The sequence below is a fragment of the Clarias gariepinus genome, chromosome 19 (genome assembly GCF_024256425.1).
Source record: "Clarias gariepinus isolate MV-2021 ecotype Netherlands chromosome 19, CGAR_prim_01v2, whole genome shotgun sequence".
Classification (NCBI taxonomy): domain Eukaryota; kingdom Metazoa; phylum Chordata; class Actinopteri; order Siluriformes; family Clariidae; genus Clarias; species Clarias gariepinus.
In genome coordinates, this window is record NC_071118.1 from 5,020,182 (window position 1) to 5,037,000 (window position 16,819).

Consider the following 16,819-nt stretch of genomic DNA (forward strand, 5'->3'; position numbering starts at 1 on the left):
TACGGTCAGAACAGACCAGACCAGACGGAGCACATGGAAGACATTTTTAAAAGATGCCACATGACATTTCCCTGACAATTGTATGGTAGAAAGCTCATGTGATTTATGTTGCAGCAATATTTTAAAAATGTTTTATATTAATTTGTTTAGGATGAAACGCAGTCAGAACATTTAAAATATAAAATACGAGATGTGCCACGCAGGCACACCATGATTTTCAAAAATGATGCTATGGGAAAAGTTGAGAGTGGAAGGCACGAAAAGGGCATTAAAGAAAAAATAAGAGTAAGGAGCAAAGAAATAAATGAGAAAACAATGGACTGGGAATGAAAGAAAGACAAAGAGACGATGAAACAAGAAAAGAAGGTGAAAGAGAAAGAGAAGCAGAGGTGGAAAGAGTAATACAATTTGGTACTTAAGTAAAAGTACTGTTACTTCTGTAAATGATTTAATTAATTTATTTTTTACTTAGTAACAAATATTATTTAAAATGTAGCAAAGTACAATACTTCAAACAACACATACTTAAGTAAAATTACAGACTTTAAAAAGTAAAAGTACACAAAAAAAGGTCTCTATTACAGTAACACGAGTAAATGTACTGTAATGCGTTACTTTCCACCTCTGCAGAGAAGGAAGGGAATGAACAAAAGAAGAGTAAAGAAGAATAAAGAGAAAACAGGAGACGCAAAACAGATGAGAAAAAGGAGGAAAAGACAAAGGAAGTGTCAAGAAACAAGAATAAGACAGGAAACAGGAGACATTAAAAATGATTAAGGCAGAGGAAGTAAAGACGAAAAAGAGGAAGGAGAAAGTAAGAGGAAGAGAAACGGGGAAAAGAGTAAAGTAATGGCAAGATAAAGATAAAGAAAAAAAAATAAGAACAAAAAATAAGAGGAGCAAAAAGAATTTTAAGGAAACAGATGGTCACATGATTGCACTTTTTTAAGGGATCTCTTTAGGCACAAATCAGAGTCACCTTCGTATGTGCTCCTAGATCAGGGATGCCGCCATGTGGCTTAAATGCGAACAGACAAATTGGAATAATTTAATCTAATTCAATTTCATTTTATTTGTATTGCACTTTTAACAGGTCGTTGTCGCAAAGCAGCTTTACAGAATCACAAGAAAATATGGAAATGTGTACGAAATGTAAGAAATTGTGTGTGATTCAAAATGATCAGGAATACATATGATTTTTATCATATGATGCACTAGCTAAAGCCAGTCAGCATCAGCAGCGCGGCAATTTCATAGCAGCGCTGACAATGGCTTATAAAACAGCTTAAGTGAGGCGTCTGGCTTTATTTCTTCTTCTGGACCTGCTTGTCGTACTCCAGAGCAAAACCCAGAACATAGTTTGGTTGAAATCACATCAATTGTTCGAAATGAATGAATGAATGGGCGCACAAACTTTTGATGTGCACGAACAAAGACGTATCGATGTGTGTGCTGTTTCAGAGGACAGACGCGTCCACATTAAAGTCACATAAAAGTCACTTGTAATTATGAATGTGAACCGTCATCACACGCAAATCCGATCTGACCAAAATTATGGGGATTGAGCGACGCGGCTTGTAACATGAAACTAGCCTTTGTTACAGATAGCTAGCTACAGGATCGACAAATTATGAGTAGAATGCTCTCAGGATTTAAGTAAGAGTTATTTTAATAAACATAAATGTTTTTAAAAAAAAGTTCTTAGCCATCTGTGGAAAGCTATATTTGTCAAAAATATATTAAAAAGGTGTTAATCAGCTGAAGTATGAAGCAATTAGCAGAAAAAGGTCTAGTTTTGATTTCACACCTGCTCTTTCAGAGAGGCAAACAATTTACACCCAGGGATATTTCAGTTCACAAACTGCTGGTGCAACGCCTTTTTTTTTCTTCCTATAAGTGTGTCATTACCACTGACCCCAAGGCGGCATAGTGGAGAAGAGTAACATAAAGACGCAGGAAAAAAACAAAAATAGACAAGAGCGTGAGAAAGAAAAAATGCAGAAGAGAGGAGGATGAATAGGAATAGGGAAAGAAGAGAAGAACTGAAGATCAGAGAAAGAAAGAGGAGGTGAATGAATAGAGAAGAGAAAGAGAAAGTCGTAGGACACAGAGGAGAATAAGGATAAGAGAGAAGACATGAATGATAAAGGGAAGAGAATAAAAATAGGAGGAAGAGGAAGTGAAAAAGGAAGAAGAGAAAGCGTTTTACAGTGAAGAAGCTGAAGAGGAAATGTTGAAGGAAACAGAATAGAAAATAGGAGGAAGAGAAACAGGAAGAGAAATGAAACGCATGAGGATGAGGAAATGATATTGAGAATAAACTAAGGGAATATATAGGAACAGGAAGAGAATAAATACAACAGGAAGAGAAAAGGAAAAAGCGAGAATGTCAATGATGAGGATAAACGGAGGAGAGAACGGGACAAAAAGGAGGAAGAAAAGGGAAGAGAAGTAGGAAAAAGAAAAGTGAAAAGAAAAAAAGAAATGTTCTCTTTGTGTGTCAGGACGGTACGCGTTAAGTCGCAGGGAATAAATCGTGTGCAGACTCGCACCTTCCTCGCAGTTTTCCCCGCGGTATCCGGCTGCGCAGGTGCAGGTGCCGTGGCTGCAGGTGCCGTGGCCTCCGCACTCGGGGTCGATACACTGCGCCGCCGGGACGTCACACTCCAGCCCCTTCCAGCCGCTGTAGCACACACACACTCCCTTACTGTACTGGCCGTTACCGCTGCACAGAACGGGGCACGCCGCTGCAGCACACACACACACACACACACACACACACAGACAGGAAAGTCAAAGACAAGAAATGGCTTAATTAAAGCACAGACACGTGGAAGCAAAGATTTGAATAGTTGCACCGCGGTCATGAGCTGTCCTGAGTTAAACAAACGTCTGGTGGTGGCGATTTATTCATTATTCATATCGTAATATCAGTGTTTGTGACTGCGGATAAAGGAAATGATAGAAACGCACTGGGGGAGAATCTGTTAGAGAGCGTGCGTCTGCTACGATAAACACACCCCGCACAAACAAACACTCAGCAACTCCCGCAGATACGCCACGAAGGAAACACAACTCATACACTCATATATTATTAAAGCAAGGAGACAGAGTAATATCTGCAGTAGCGGAGTCTCGTAGATAAAGGACAGGAGGCCGCAGTTATTCTCCCTCTCTCTGTTTTTCTCCTCAGCTTACTGAAATATTATTATCAAAAATGAAATGTATGAAATGTACAGACCTTTCTACTAATGCAAATATAGTTTATTAGCAAAGACCGCTTAAGATGAGCCATGATTAGCCTTTTAGCAGGACTATGGAGCCTACAAGGAAGATTACAGCGAGCAGTGTAACATCTACCGCATCTTTCTTCGAGGGTGGGTCAAAAATGATCTGGAAACTTATTCTGTTGTTAAACCTCTGTCGGCCGCACTTTCTGTTGGCCGTGCTTGTCTTATCGGCGCTTTCCATTCAAGCCTACTGTCTCCCCAGTCACTGCTGCGCAGGTGTGAACGTGTTACAGATGCCCCACTTTTTGCACGAAAGAAGAGCAGCGTGCAGTGATTTATTTTTTGGTGTTCTGAGGGTGTACCTGGTGCTGAAATAAAACACAGATGAGGATAAACAGAAGTGTTTGGACATCTGCGCACAAACTTAAAGGAAGGTGGAAGTGTCTCAAAAAGAATCGTTGCAGGTGACAAGAAACGGATTCGTTACTATGAGCCTGAGAGTGAACAGCAGAGTATGGAACTGAAACATTCTCAATCGCAGACTTTTCTCTCTAATTTAATTCGTAACACACACAGCACTATCTGCTCCTTTCGCTTGCGTGAGCTAGCACAGACGCCCCTGATTGGCTGTAGAGCCGTGATTAATGTGTGAGCACTTAGTACCTCTCACCCCTCCCCTCTGAGAGGGCTCGGCCAATCTAGATCTCCGGCTGCAAGAGGTTACAGCATCACCCGGGAATCGAACTCGCGATATCCGGATGATAGGGCGAGCGCTTTCCCACTGCACCACTCGGAGGCCCCATCAATCGCAGACTTAGAGAAAAGTTTAAAAGTCAACCATCGGCTAAAAACCCAAGGACAAGTATTGGAATATAAATGAAAAAAAAAAAAGGTTCAACAATTGACAGTGCTCGTTACATTGAGACGCTTATTGAAGAGCTGAAGACGTAAACTTCAGATTAAATATCTGATATCCAAGAGGTAGCATTGTGATCTTGCTTTTGCCCACACTGTCGACACTCTGCAAAAATGTAGTTTTAAAGTGTTAACGTATCCTCAGTATAGTCCTATATATCGCTCTATTAGACTTTCACCTGTTCGGGCCCCTGAAAGCAGCCTTACAAGGACGACGATAGCGCTGGATTCGTGGCTCGCAGCTCAGCCTGAACTATTTTCTCAATGTGGGAATACGAAAGCATGTTGACTAGTGATGGGAAGTTTGTTTTTAGTATTTTAGTGACTCAGTTCTTTGAATCTCGTTCATCAAAATGAACAAATCTTTTTTTTTCAGTCAATTAGTTCAATTAGTCCTTTTGATAGGAAATAAAATAAAATGTTGTATTTTCAATAAACAGACCGCCAACACGTCTACATGCACAAATTATGGCTATAGTTCCAGTAATGAAAATATTACAATGCAGCGAAGGACATTTTATGATAAACAGAATGCGCAGCTCACCTCTTATATCTTCCAGTCCGAGTCGTTCGTTCTTTTGAATCTATTGCACTGCGTAGCGTCTGTGGGAGTCACATGACAAAAAGACGAACGACTCGGGCCAAAAGACTTAAAGGTAACTACTCACTGTTGTGTCCTGTACACAACCTACGGAGGTTTTGCGATGCGTTGCACATGCGCGGCCAGTAGAAAATACGCGAATCTCTCTCCGAGACTACTCGTTCTTCTGTGTCACGTTAAAGATTCATTTAAAAAGAAAGAATCGTTCATGAATGTCACTAATGTTGACAGATGGGGGAAAGGTATTGAAAAGCAAGGAGATTATGTCGAGAAATTATGTATATTATCATTTCTAAATGTTAACTGAAATAAATTCCACAGCCAGATCAGTGCGGATCAGTTTTGACTCACCCTCGTCTACACTATAAATCACCTCAGACTTGCCTCAAAAACATTTTTTAAACAGCCAGTTATAAAGTAACAATTGAATAAAGTATATTCATAGAGTATATTATTATACGTGTGCCTCAAAACACTCCTTGTTTCTGTGGAGCCAAAGTGATTTTGTCATCAAGATGGCTGCTACTTTTTTATGCTGTCAGCTACGCTTTTGTTCATTACACAAGCAACAGTAAATCACACAGTGTCAGAAACCGCATAAGCAACTTTTCCAGAGTCACTGGCTGGTTTCAACCCAAATCTACATACTCACCTCTTCGCTAAGCACTTAACCGAGCGCCAAAGCCCTCAGGGTGTACTGTTTGTGTTGCTGTACAGTACTAAACAGGGGTTGAACGTTTGCGCTAGCATGAAGATACGCGTTCTATGGAGGCAGCTAAGCTCTTCTTGAAGAAACGTCTGTAATCTGCTAAATGTAAAAGCAGCAGACAATCTGATAGAGTCTGATGCCTGGAGGGGTTTTATGATTTGGCCATACAGTAAGCTAACTTTACTTGTTAGTAACATTAGCCCTGATATTGTGACGTAACAGTAGGCGGTTAAAGAGTTCAACACACAGAACAAGTCAGGATTGGATCAGGGAAGGATGCATTAGACCTTTTAAAGAAGGCTGGTCTGGAAACCCGGTGTTAAGAAGTCGGGAAGACGAGGGAGAGTGAGACATACGGTTGGCGGTAATGTAACCTACTGGATTCCAACCGGCGTCAAACAACAAAGAAAAAGGAGAACGTTAGCCTTGAAGCTTGAGTGCACACTTCAGCATTCCCGTGTGCGACTGACTATAATCAGGGTAAGAACGGTGTATATCACATGTGCTACATTGTGAAGTGAACTTTGTCCCCAAAGAAAATTTCTTACAGATTTTATACAGCATTATAGCGTCAAATTGGCTTACTAGAAAGAAAAAAAAAATGCTGACTAGCATGAGCATTTTTGACGTCTCGGTTCAAGGGAAAGCACCTAATCTTTAAAAAGTTGCTAGAAGCTTCCAGATGATGAAACAGTCATTTGCATATTCATGAATTCATCATGAATATTTGATTTTTTGAAGGCACTTGGAATAGACAAGCATTTTATTAAAATAGATTTTAAATAACTTCCTCTAGAAAAAAAGTCGTCTTTAGTCACAGAGCATTAAAAACAAAAAATATATATAAAGCAGTGGTGATTAATAGTCAGGAAGTATACAGAGGAACGATGGAACGCCTAGCTTCACTGGTAAACATGTTCTTAATGTGTGAAATTCGGATTAAAATAACTGTTGGAATGGTAAAGTAATGTGGCATGTGTTGCCAGCTGCTCGTTGCTGTGATTAGCAGGTTAATTATTTAGTCTTTTTTGGTTAGTGTGATAACGGAGCTTTTTGCTTATTAAATACCTTATTTGTTTTTGTGATCACCGTGCTCCTCCACTTAGGGTCGTGCCATTTTTACTTGCTATCTGACAAGTCTGTCAGATTAAGATATTCAGTCTTTCGGATATATATCTTTATGGAACACATTTTGAAAGATATCACTTGATTTTACATTTTAAGTCATAGAGATATTTTTGTATATCAGTTTGTTCAATAAATGTATTCAGATAGATTAAATATAAAATATGAGATGTTTATAACTCATTAAAATTGTTAAATTGGATGAAACTTACTTTCAATAACAAAAAAAACCCAAGCTTTTTAAAATGAGCTAGTTTTGTCACATGTGCAGCTCATGGTTTTGGAAATGATGTCATGGGAACATAATCGTCACATGACTGTCACATGACTGTAAGGAAGTCAAATATAAAACTGAATAAGGAACTTTCCAGAACGTTTGTGTGACGTAGGGATGGGAATCACTCATCGATCTCTATTGCGATTCTACAAAAGATCACAATTTTAGAATTCAACGTTACATTTTTTTTTTCGATTTTGTTACAATTTGGGATGCAACAAAAGATGCTGATACGATGCTGATGCGACACCAGTGTCACTGTGGGTTTTTATGGGCTACAGGTCCTGTATTTTTTTCCCAACCAGTTGACACAGGTTTCAGAGCTCCTGTAAGCGTGTGTGTGTGTGTGTGTGTGTGTGTGTGTGTGTGTTAATGATCTAGCTGAAATCCCCCTCACATGTATTTTTCATTCCTCAAACTCAATCTGTTTCACTGCTTTTCTAAACAAAGCTGGGGGGAGGGGACCTTCTCCTATGAGGTCACATTAGGGGGAAATCTATTTGGGTTGTTTAAACTTTGTCAAATAAAAAAAATGAACACACACAGGGGATACTATATCCAAATGACAAGAAATGACTAAAAAGCAAATTTTGTATAATAGGTGCCCTTTAAATTAATTTAAGTGTTCATGTGATATATATCCAGTATACATTAATATAGACTGCAACATCCTTAAATTTGACAAAGCCTACAGTTTAGACAACAAGTACGCAATAAATCAGCCAGATGCTCTTTGAGTAGTACCTTTGGAGCAATCCATGCCATGGAAACCAGGGAAGCAATGACACACTCCTGATGTGCACTCTCCGTTGCCATGGCAGTTCTGCGGACACTCTTGCACCGAATCTGGGTGATGTTGGAAGGAAAAAAAAAGTGTGTTAATGACACGCGATGATTAATGACGGTGAAGGAAGTGGGCAAGGCCCTGATGTTTAAATTTTCCTGGCTGTACTTGAAACAAGAGGAATTTTATTACTCTAATAAGCCATAAAGTCTCAGCATAAATCTTTTAAAGCAGAACAGACAGGAGGTGGTGGTCTCGGATTAATAACCATCAGGATAAGAATATCCGTACTATTATTCAAGCTGTCTGCCACAATGCTGGCTTGGAAGAGATTTCATGCATTAGGATTACGCTGGTCGAGCACTAATGATCAATATTTACATTATGACGTGCCAGTTATGACAATATCAACTGAAGATTTTTACTGGATAATGCAATAATTTAAACCCAGGTTATTAAATATGACTGAACATATCTGTTGCAAGCTACTTTACTGTTTCTCAGTCCCTTTTTATTTGGATTAATCCGTCAATTCTCATCATTATTTGGTTTGGAGAATATGAATAAGATGCAACTAGAAGGCTGTGTTCACATTACCAACTTAAAGTCACTCAAATCAGATTTTTTTTTTTGCCCTAATGTGACACATTAATGCACAAATGCATGAATGCACAAATCTGATGTTTTGTATGTGCTCTTAGATTGGATATATATCAGATATGTGGTCACTTGAATGAAAACGATCAGATCTGAATCCATAGTTTTTTGCCTCAGACATCAACAGTCAGCACTGGGAACGCGAGGATCTTATAGCAGTGCTAAAACAGCTAAAACTGGGTGTCTTTCTTTATTCATTCTTCTCGCTCAAATGGTCGTACATGCTGGACAGAGTGCCAATCCATCGCATGGCACACACACTCACTAACACGCGCCAATTAGCCTAATCTGCGTGTCTTTGGACTGTTGGAGGAAACTGGAGTATCCGAGGAGCACAGAAACGGGAATCGAGCCTGGCCGGGAGTCGAACCCGGACCCTGGAGGTGCAAGGCGACAGTGCCTTTATTGATTCCTGTGGCTCCTTAAAAAAAAAATCAGTTGACTAACTGCTTGTTGTCCTCCAGAGCAAAACCCTCCAAAATCTTTGCTAAAATTGTATACAATGAGTGGAATGAATGTGTAGTCACACAAATGTGACAATGGTGTAAGCAACGGCGTATCGATGTGCGCATACGTGCAGTTTCAGAGGAGAGATGCATTAGATCTGATTAAATCAGAGTTAGATAAAAGTAATTTGTAATTATGAAGGTGAACCGTCATGACGTAGAAAACATCAAAAAAGTAAAAAAAAAAAAAAGTACCTTAAAGTACTTTTAACCTTAAAGTCACATGAAAATATTAGCTACTAACTAACAGTACTGAAGGCGTCCAAAATATGAAATAATCTCTTTTGCTCCAGAATTGTTCTAAAATGTCAAAAAGAAATCTAAACATTTGACTGGAACTGTCGACTGAACTAAAAGCTTTTCCCCTTGATAAATACAAAGTGTCACCAAATACTTTTCAAAATTATTAAAGAATAAATGAGTGAGTTTTACAGGGACGTCATTAAACACTTGCTGTTCACTGAGAAACTCCTAATTACTAATTACTGATACCTCTTTCTAATAACTCTACTATTTCCTCTTTAACTATAAGTCTTTTAAAATTTCCTTATCGTTTCAGAGTGTAGAATATTAAAGCAGTAAGCACTTGGTTAATGTTCCTTTTTCGCAACAGTCTATTGGCACTGAAGCCTTGAGTGTGAATGTGAGAGCTGAGGCCTTCTCTGCCGGGAGACTCAGCGTTTTCTTTTTTAAACACTTTGCATGTAAAGGCGTCCCTCTCCATGCGACTTCTCAAAGGAGTATTCAACTCATAAGCCTGCTCTAGCTCCAGCTGATCGCACGCTCCTCTTTCAGGCTTGACACTCTCCAAAGTACCTTCCTAACCCTCTATCTGTGCTCCGCTCTTACTACTTGGAATGTAGCCTGCTCTTTTAGCCAAAATCCTATATTGAGATGCTAAAGTGTACGAGTGATATGGTAATGAGAGTGTGTACAGAGACGTACCCAGAGCCACGGTGCTGAACGAGACAGGCTCTTTCTCCTTGCCGTCATTATAGAAAGCAAGGTGCCATGTGCCGGGGTCCAGATACTGCACAAAGATAGCCTCGTTCTGCACCACAGTCTGAATACTGCGGCGCTCCCGCGGAGACTCCACCACACTCCACTTCTCCTTCCCATCCAAACGCTCCATATAGTCATACTGTAGAGAGAGAGAGAGAGACAGAGAGAGAGAGAGAGAGAGAGAGCAGGTTTGAGTGCACAAGAAACTAAAATGTATAAAACAAATACAGATAAAGCAAAGGAAAAAGAAAGAAAGACAGAAAACAAAGAAGTGAAGAAAAGAAAGTCGGAACTAAAAAACAGGACAAAGAATAAGGGAAAGGAAGAAACAAGCAAAAGAAAAATGGAAGTAAAAAAAAAGCTAAAAGTACATTAACAGGAAAAACCATGAAAGAAAGAAGAAGGATGTGATTGCTGTATTGTACTATTATCCAGATGTGATTGCCATATTGTGTAATTATTATCCAGATGTTATAGCTGTATTGTGCAATTAATATCCAAATGTGAATGCTGTATTGTGTGGTAATTATCCAGATGCGAACACTGTATTGTGATTATTATCCAGATGTGATCGGTGAATTGCGTAATTATTATCCAGATGTGATTTCTTTATTGTCTAATCATTATCCAGATGTGATTGCTATATTTTGATTATTATCCAGATGTGATCGGTGAATTGCGTAATTATTATCCAGATGTGATCGGTGTATTGCGTACTTATTATCCAGATATGATTTCTTTATTGTCTAATCATTATCCAGATGTGATTGCTATATTTTGATTATTATCCAGATGTGATCACTGTATTGTGTAATTATTATCGCAATCTGATCGCTATATTGTTTTTTTGTTATGATCCAGATGTGATTTATGTATTGCATAATTATTATCCAGATGTGATTGCTGTATTATGTAATCATTATTCAGATGTAATTTAATATTAAGACTTAATTATTTTTCACATGTACCTGATAGCACAGTTAAATGATTTTTTCACATATTTCAGTCATATACAGTTAGGAAGCTGGGGTCAGAGTGCAGGGTCAGTCAGTCACAGCACCCCTGGGAAACCCAGTGACCTACACCCATAACTGTTTAAACCACCTGAGTTTCTTCAAACCATGGCAGTTGATAATGGAAACGGACAGACGAGCACGACATTACCCGGACATGTTTTTGTTAAGGATCAATAAAGCTGAGTCCAGGGAGAGAACGAGTGACAGAGCCGTGGATCTGCTGCCTGAGTACATGAAGAGCAGAGCGAAATAAAAAGCCATGAGCTTTAGTGAGGTTAAACTGGACACACGTTGGGAGAACGAAAGAGCGAACACGGCTAAGGTGTGTGTGCATGTCTGTGTCTGGGGATGTTCTGCAGACCTGGGCGTGAGAAGGAGGCAGGCCTTTACGCATGTACACCCCGAAAAGGGCATCCTTCCCCAGGGAGATGTTAAACTTTATGAAGTGGGCCTGGCGCAGGTGGAGCAAAGACCTCCAGAAGACACCTGGAGGAACCTCCTGACTCACTCGCCGTCCCACCTCCAGCTCACCACTGTTGATACTGCTGTTCCTCAACAGCCATGGGCCTGAGAGAGAGAGAGAGAGAGAGAGAGAGAGAGAGAGAGAATCAGTAATGCTGGATCAGCTGGGTGCAGACAAAAGAAAGGAACAAAATAAGTAAGGACGGCAGCCTGTCAGAGAGAGAGAGAGAGAGAGAGAGAAATAATTTTCTGCTTCATATACAAACACTTGCTGAGAGCCCATGAAGGAAGATCAACACGTTTTATCCCACTGAGACTGCGGTCTGTACTAATGAGTCTGCAGAGTGGGTTGCCAAAGCCATCAACTTAAACTCCAGCTCTGCCTTTTCCCAAGAGAGACTACAGCACAGTTACTGAGCCACACACATGTGCACACACACACACACACACACACACACATAGTACGTGTACATATACATTCAACTCTGACATTACAGCTGCACAAGGTCCATAAAAAAAAAAAATGGACACACCCACATCATTCCATTCTATACTCCTTATCCTTTAACCCATACCTCCTGCTCTTCATCCCTCACCTTACTCTCTTTATCTCCTTCCTTTCTTTTTTTAATTTTCTTTCATCCTTTACTCCCTACCTTCTTCCATTTCTTTCCTTCCTTTACTCATGTTTTTTTTCCTTTCTTTTTCTCTCTCCTTCTTTACTTAATTTTTTCATCTCTTCATTTCTTATCTTTTTTTCTTTCTTATGAACAAAGAAACTACGAAACAAACAAAAAAAGACTTTCCCTGTGTAGTTTATCTATCAAACAGTTTTATTCCAACTGACAAAACATCAGCTGGACAAAAAAAAAGAAAAAAGAGAAAGAAATTTATTTTTAAATCAGGCATTTTGATGCTTTCAGCGCAGCAATGTGTAAAATCTATTACTAATCCCGGTATTTCACTAAATACAGCGAACACCAGCCAGTACAAATAACTGCGGTATTAAATATCAGCTTTAATTTGGCTAAATAGGAAACAACGTGAGCTAGCATGAAAGTGAAACATTAGCAGATGGAGCGGCTGAATGGCGCTGAGACTCTGAGAATAACGCTGTGTCAACAATTCATCCTGGAAAACAAACACACCACGAAACACTGAGCGTACCATCTTATAATAATAGAATAATGATATACTAAATAATACACTTCTAATAATAAAAACGAACTGATAATAATAAAAGTAATAATATCAGAGATAATAAAAAAATAAAGAGGAAGAGACAAATGAAAAAAAATAGAAGGAAAGAGGGGAAAAAGAAAAATATAAGAAAACAAAGAAAGGAAGAAGGAAGAATGAATACTGGGACAAAGAAAAAAGGAAAGAAAAAATGATGAAAGGAAGAAAATAAAGAAAGGAATACAAAATGGAAGGAATGAAGAAAAAGTAAGAAAACAGATAGGTTAGGAAGGAGAAAGTAAGAAAGAAAGAACAAGGAAAAAAAACATAGAATAAACAAACAAATTAAGGAAGAATGGAAGGAAGGAAAAACTATGAGTTAACAAACAAAAGAATTGAAAGAAGAAAAGATGAAAGGAGAAAAATAAAGAAAGGAATATAAATAGACAAGAAATAAAAAGGAAAGAAAACAAATGAATAATAAAAGAAAAATGTTAAACTGATGAAAGGAAATAAAAAAAAGGAAAAGAGAAAAGAAAGAAAGCTGATCCCTTTTGAGTCAGGACTCTATCCTGGTAGAGGCAGCCGTGACTCTGGAGTCCAGAGGAACCAGAGGAACTTCACATGAACATACTGAACAGAGGCAGGAGAGTAATCAATGCAAACACACACACACACACACTAGTGTGTCCGAGGCTAGTGAGTGTTACCGCACATGACGCGCTGCATGCTGTTCACAGGGTCTGATGGAGCGCGATCAGGACACTTCCTGTTTGTGTAAAAACCCTCTAACTCCAATTAAACAGGGAGGGATGGAGTGAGAGAGGGGAGAGAGAGAAGGAATGAGTGCAAGAGAAACACCAGGGGTTCTTATTGCTATACTAATCAGCCCTCAGCTGGCTTCACCACACACACACACACACACACACACACACACATTCACACTCAAACATACAGATCTGAGTGACAGGCCTGTTAAAATCTGCGCTGCCTCCAAACCAGTGGGAGTCTGCTCCAGCCCTTCTCATTAACACCACACACGGATGGAGAGATATGCAGCGAGACCTCAGAGGCACTGAGAGAAAAAGAAAGTCGACATAAGGAGGAGAGGCCGGCCCGCGTAGGCTGAGGGTTTACACTCCTGACACCAGTTTATCCGGGCAGAACTGCTCCCATCAGTTACACACACAACCAGGGCCTGTCCCTTCTTCTTCCTCTTCTTTCTTTCTTTACTTTTCACTTCTTCTTGAGATGAGGTCAAGATGGGGTCAGATGATACTGCTACACACACACACACACACACACACACACAGAGCACGGGCCGCACTTGGGGTACTGTCTGTGTGGAGGAAGTGTGCATGCTCGCTCAGTCTGTGTGTGTGTGTTCTCAAGGTTCTCTGCTCTCTACTCCTCTCTTTCTCATCCCAAAGTTCTCTCTTCTTCAGCCGTGATGAAGGGATTTTTTGAAAAGAGAGAAAAGAAAGTAATAAAATGAGAGAGGGAGGAGAAAAAAGAAACTAAAGAAAGAAAGAAGGAAAAAAGAAAGAAGGAAGGAAAGGAAGAAAGAATTAAAATGAAAAAGAAAAAATTGATGAAGAAGGGAGGAAAAAGAAATCAAATGAAGGAAAGAAGACAACAAACAGAACAAACCCCATGTCACCCCTGTCTCATGGCTTCACCAGGACTCTGACCAGAATAAAGTGCTTACTGAAGATGAGTAACACACCAGAACAGTAAGGGATCAGTAACAGTCAGGACAGAGACATCTTGGACATGTCAAAAACACTAATAATAAAAAGCCCATGTAGAGGCACCCACTCCTATCAGCAATAACACCTTCACACTGACGCCACTCAATCATATCATCGAGTCGAACAGTTATGGAGACTCTACTACTTCAAAACATTCAGTAAAAAAGAGACTGATGTCCACTGTTACTCCACTATTACTCCACTATTACTCCACTGTTACTCCACTGTTACACCACTATTACTCCGCTATTACTCCACTGTTACTCCACTATTACTCCACTGTTACACCACTATTACTCCGCTATTACTCCACTGTTACTCCACTATTACTCCACTGTTACTCCGCTATTACTCCACTGTTACTCCACTATTACTCCACTATGACTGTACTCCAATGCTACACCACTATTACTCTACTATTACTCCACTATTACTCCACTCTTACTCTACTGTTACCCAACTACTACTTTAACACCACCGTTTTTACTCCCCTCATATTCCATTACTACTTATTTGTGTTTTACATTTAAATTATTCGGCAGATGCCCCTATCCAGCGCCACTTACTGTACATAAGTGCTTTGAACTTCAATAAATCTATCCTTACACTGGTTCACTAGGTTACTAACTAGCAGTAAGATCAGTCAAACACTGTTGGGAAGGATTTATTTTCCACTCTTACTCTACTGTTACTCCATTATTACTCCATAACTACTTATTATCATCCCAGTGTTACTCCACTACTCTCCACAGCTATACCGCTGATACTCTGATGTTACTTTAATGTTACTCTTCTGTTAGTTCATTATTACTTCATTATTATACACTACACAATTATGCCACTTCACTGTTGCTCCACCGTTATACCACTACTACTCCACAGTTACACTGTTACTCCAATATCACTCCATTAGTACTCCCCCATTATTCCACTGTTATGTTACTCTTAACCCATTATTACTCCACTATTGTTCGGCTATAGTTACTCCACTGTTACTCTTCCATTACTCCACTGTTAATCCATTATTACTCCACTATTGTTCCACCATGTTTACTTCACATGACTTTGCTGTAACCCCACTGTTACTCTTTTGTTATTTCACTATTACACCATTATTATACACTACGCAATTATTGTACACTGCAAATATTGTGTTACTTTACTGTTACTCCTCATTTACACCACAACTACTTCAATGCTACACCACTGTTCAATTATTACTTCACTGTTACTCCTCCATTACGCCACTGTTCATCCATTATTACCACTATTGTTCTGCCATGGTTACTCCACTGTTACTCCACCACTACTCCACAACTTTGCTGTTACTCCACTGTTACTCTTCTGTTAGTTTACTATTACTCCGTTATCATACATTACACAATTATTAAAGTGTTACTTCACTGTTACTCCACTGTTGTCCAACTATTACTCCAATACTACTAAACAACTATTTACCTACTACGCCACTTTTACTCCACTATTACTCACTCCACTATTGCTCTCCTGTTACTCACTGTTACTCTAGTGTGAACATTTTGTAAACTATCCAGTGTGTCCAGAAGCACACAAGTGACCGACACCTGGCAAAAAAAGCAGCAATTACATTCTCTCCATCAGGACGGTATGATAAACTATTCTGGGATGTGGAAGAGAGTGAGTAAGAGAGAGAGAGAGAAGTTTTCCTATACTCTAAAATCCCTTTCACCCGCCATCTTCCTGCCCACATTACGCCCACGTTCCACCGATCCTGCACGGATTCTTCCTTTCCATGCGCTCATTCACACTCTCACCACCAGTGTTTCTTTCTCAGTGGGCGGATTCTGTTTTGGAGATTAGAGTGAGAAAAGGAAGACGTGGATGTGTGTAAATGCCCATGCCGTGATCAATACCCGTCCGCTTTGATGGTCAGTAGGAGTTGCGATGACATTAATTTGATGACACAAAATCATTTCCGCAAAGAGAAAGACGACAAAAGCCTTAAAGGATAAAGTGTGTGTGTGTGTGTGTGTGTGTTTGTGTGAGAGAACCCATGCTAGTCCAACTCATAGAACAACAAAACACTAAAGTACCAAGTCTGTGACGTAAACCCAGGCTCCACCAGCTTTATTTGTCCATCACACAGCATTCATTCAGGAAAAGTAATAATTAAAAGGTGACAGACAGTCTCGTCTCACTTTTGTGCTGCATTCGAGCTTTAAAGGTCATTTTTTAGCCACAAAGGCTCGGATTATTGCTGAATCACACCCGCAACAAACGTAACATATGCCTGACATTACCATGGTGTCATGTATATGATTGTTGTCATGGTGAGGATGCACTGTTGCTATAACAACCTAGGTGACTGGGTGATGTGACAAAATAGCACAAATTCTTGAAAACATTTCTGCAGCACACTGTATATTAGAGGTGTAATGGTACGCGGATTCGCACCGTACCGCTTGGTGATGCAAGGAAATACAGTCTAGCTTTAACTACTGCTGGGTGATATTCTGTATTAAGTAGTCTAATTATAGTAGTCTAAGTAGACTAATATATAAGAATTTTTATTCTTCATCCTTGACTGCTGTTAAAGTTTAACCAAAGTGAAGGAAAACCACAGCGT

General features: G+C 39.5%; 1 protein-coding gene across 1 annotated transcript in view; it reads right to left on the reverse strand.

Annotated features, from left to right (window-relative positions):
• tenm2b (teneurin transmembrane protein 2b) overlaps positions 1–16,819 on the reverse strand; it is a 141,338-nt gene that overhangs the window by 33,443 nt on the left and 91,076 nt on the right. The window contains exons 6-9 of the mRNA XM_053478437.1: positions 11,184–11,389; positions 9,750–9,945; positions 7,602–7,703; positions 2,553–2,747 (exon numbers count right to left, since the gene is read on the reverse strand). Coding sequence (XP_053334412.1) covers positions 2,553–2,747; positions 7,602–7,703; positions 9,750–9,945; positions 11,184–11,389 — 699 coding nt within the window. The remainder of the gene's footprint in view (positions 1–2,552; positions 2,748–7,601; positions 7,704–9,749; positions 9,946–11,183; positions 11,390–16,819) is intronic.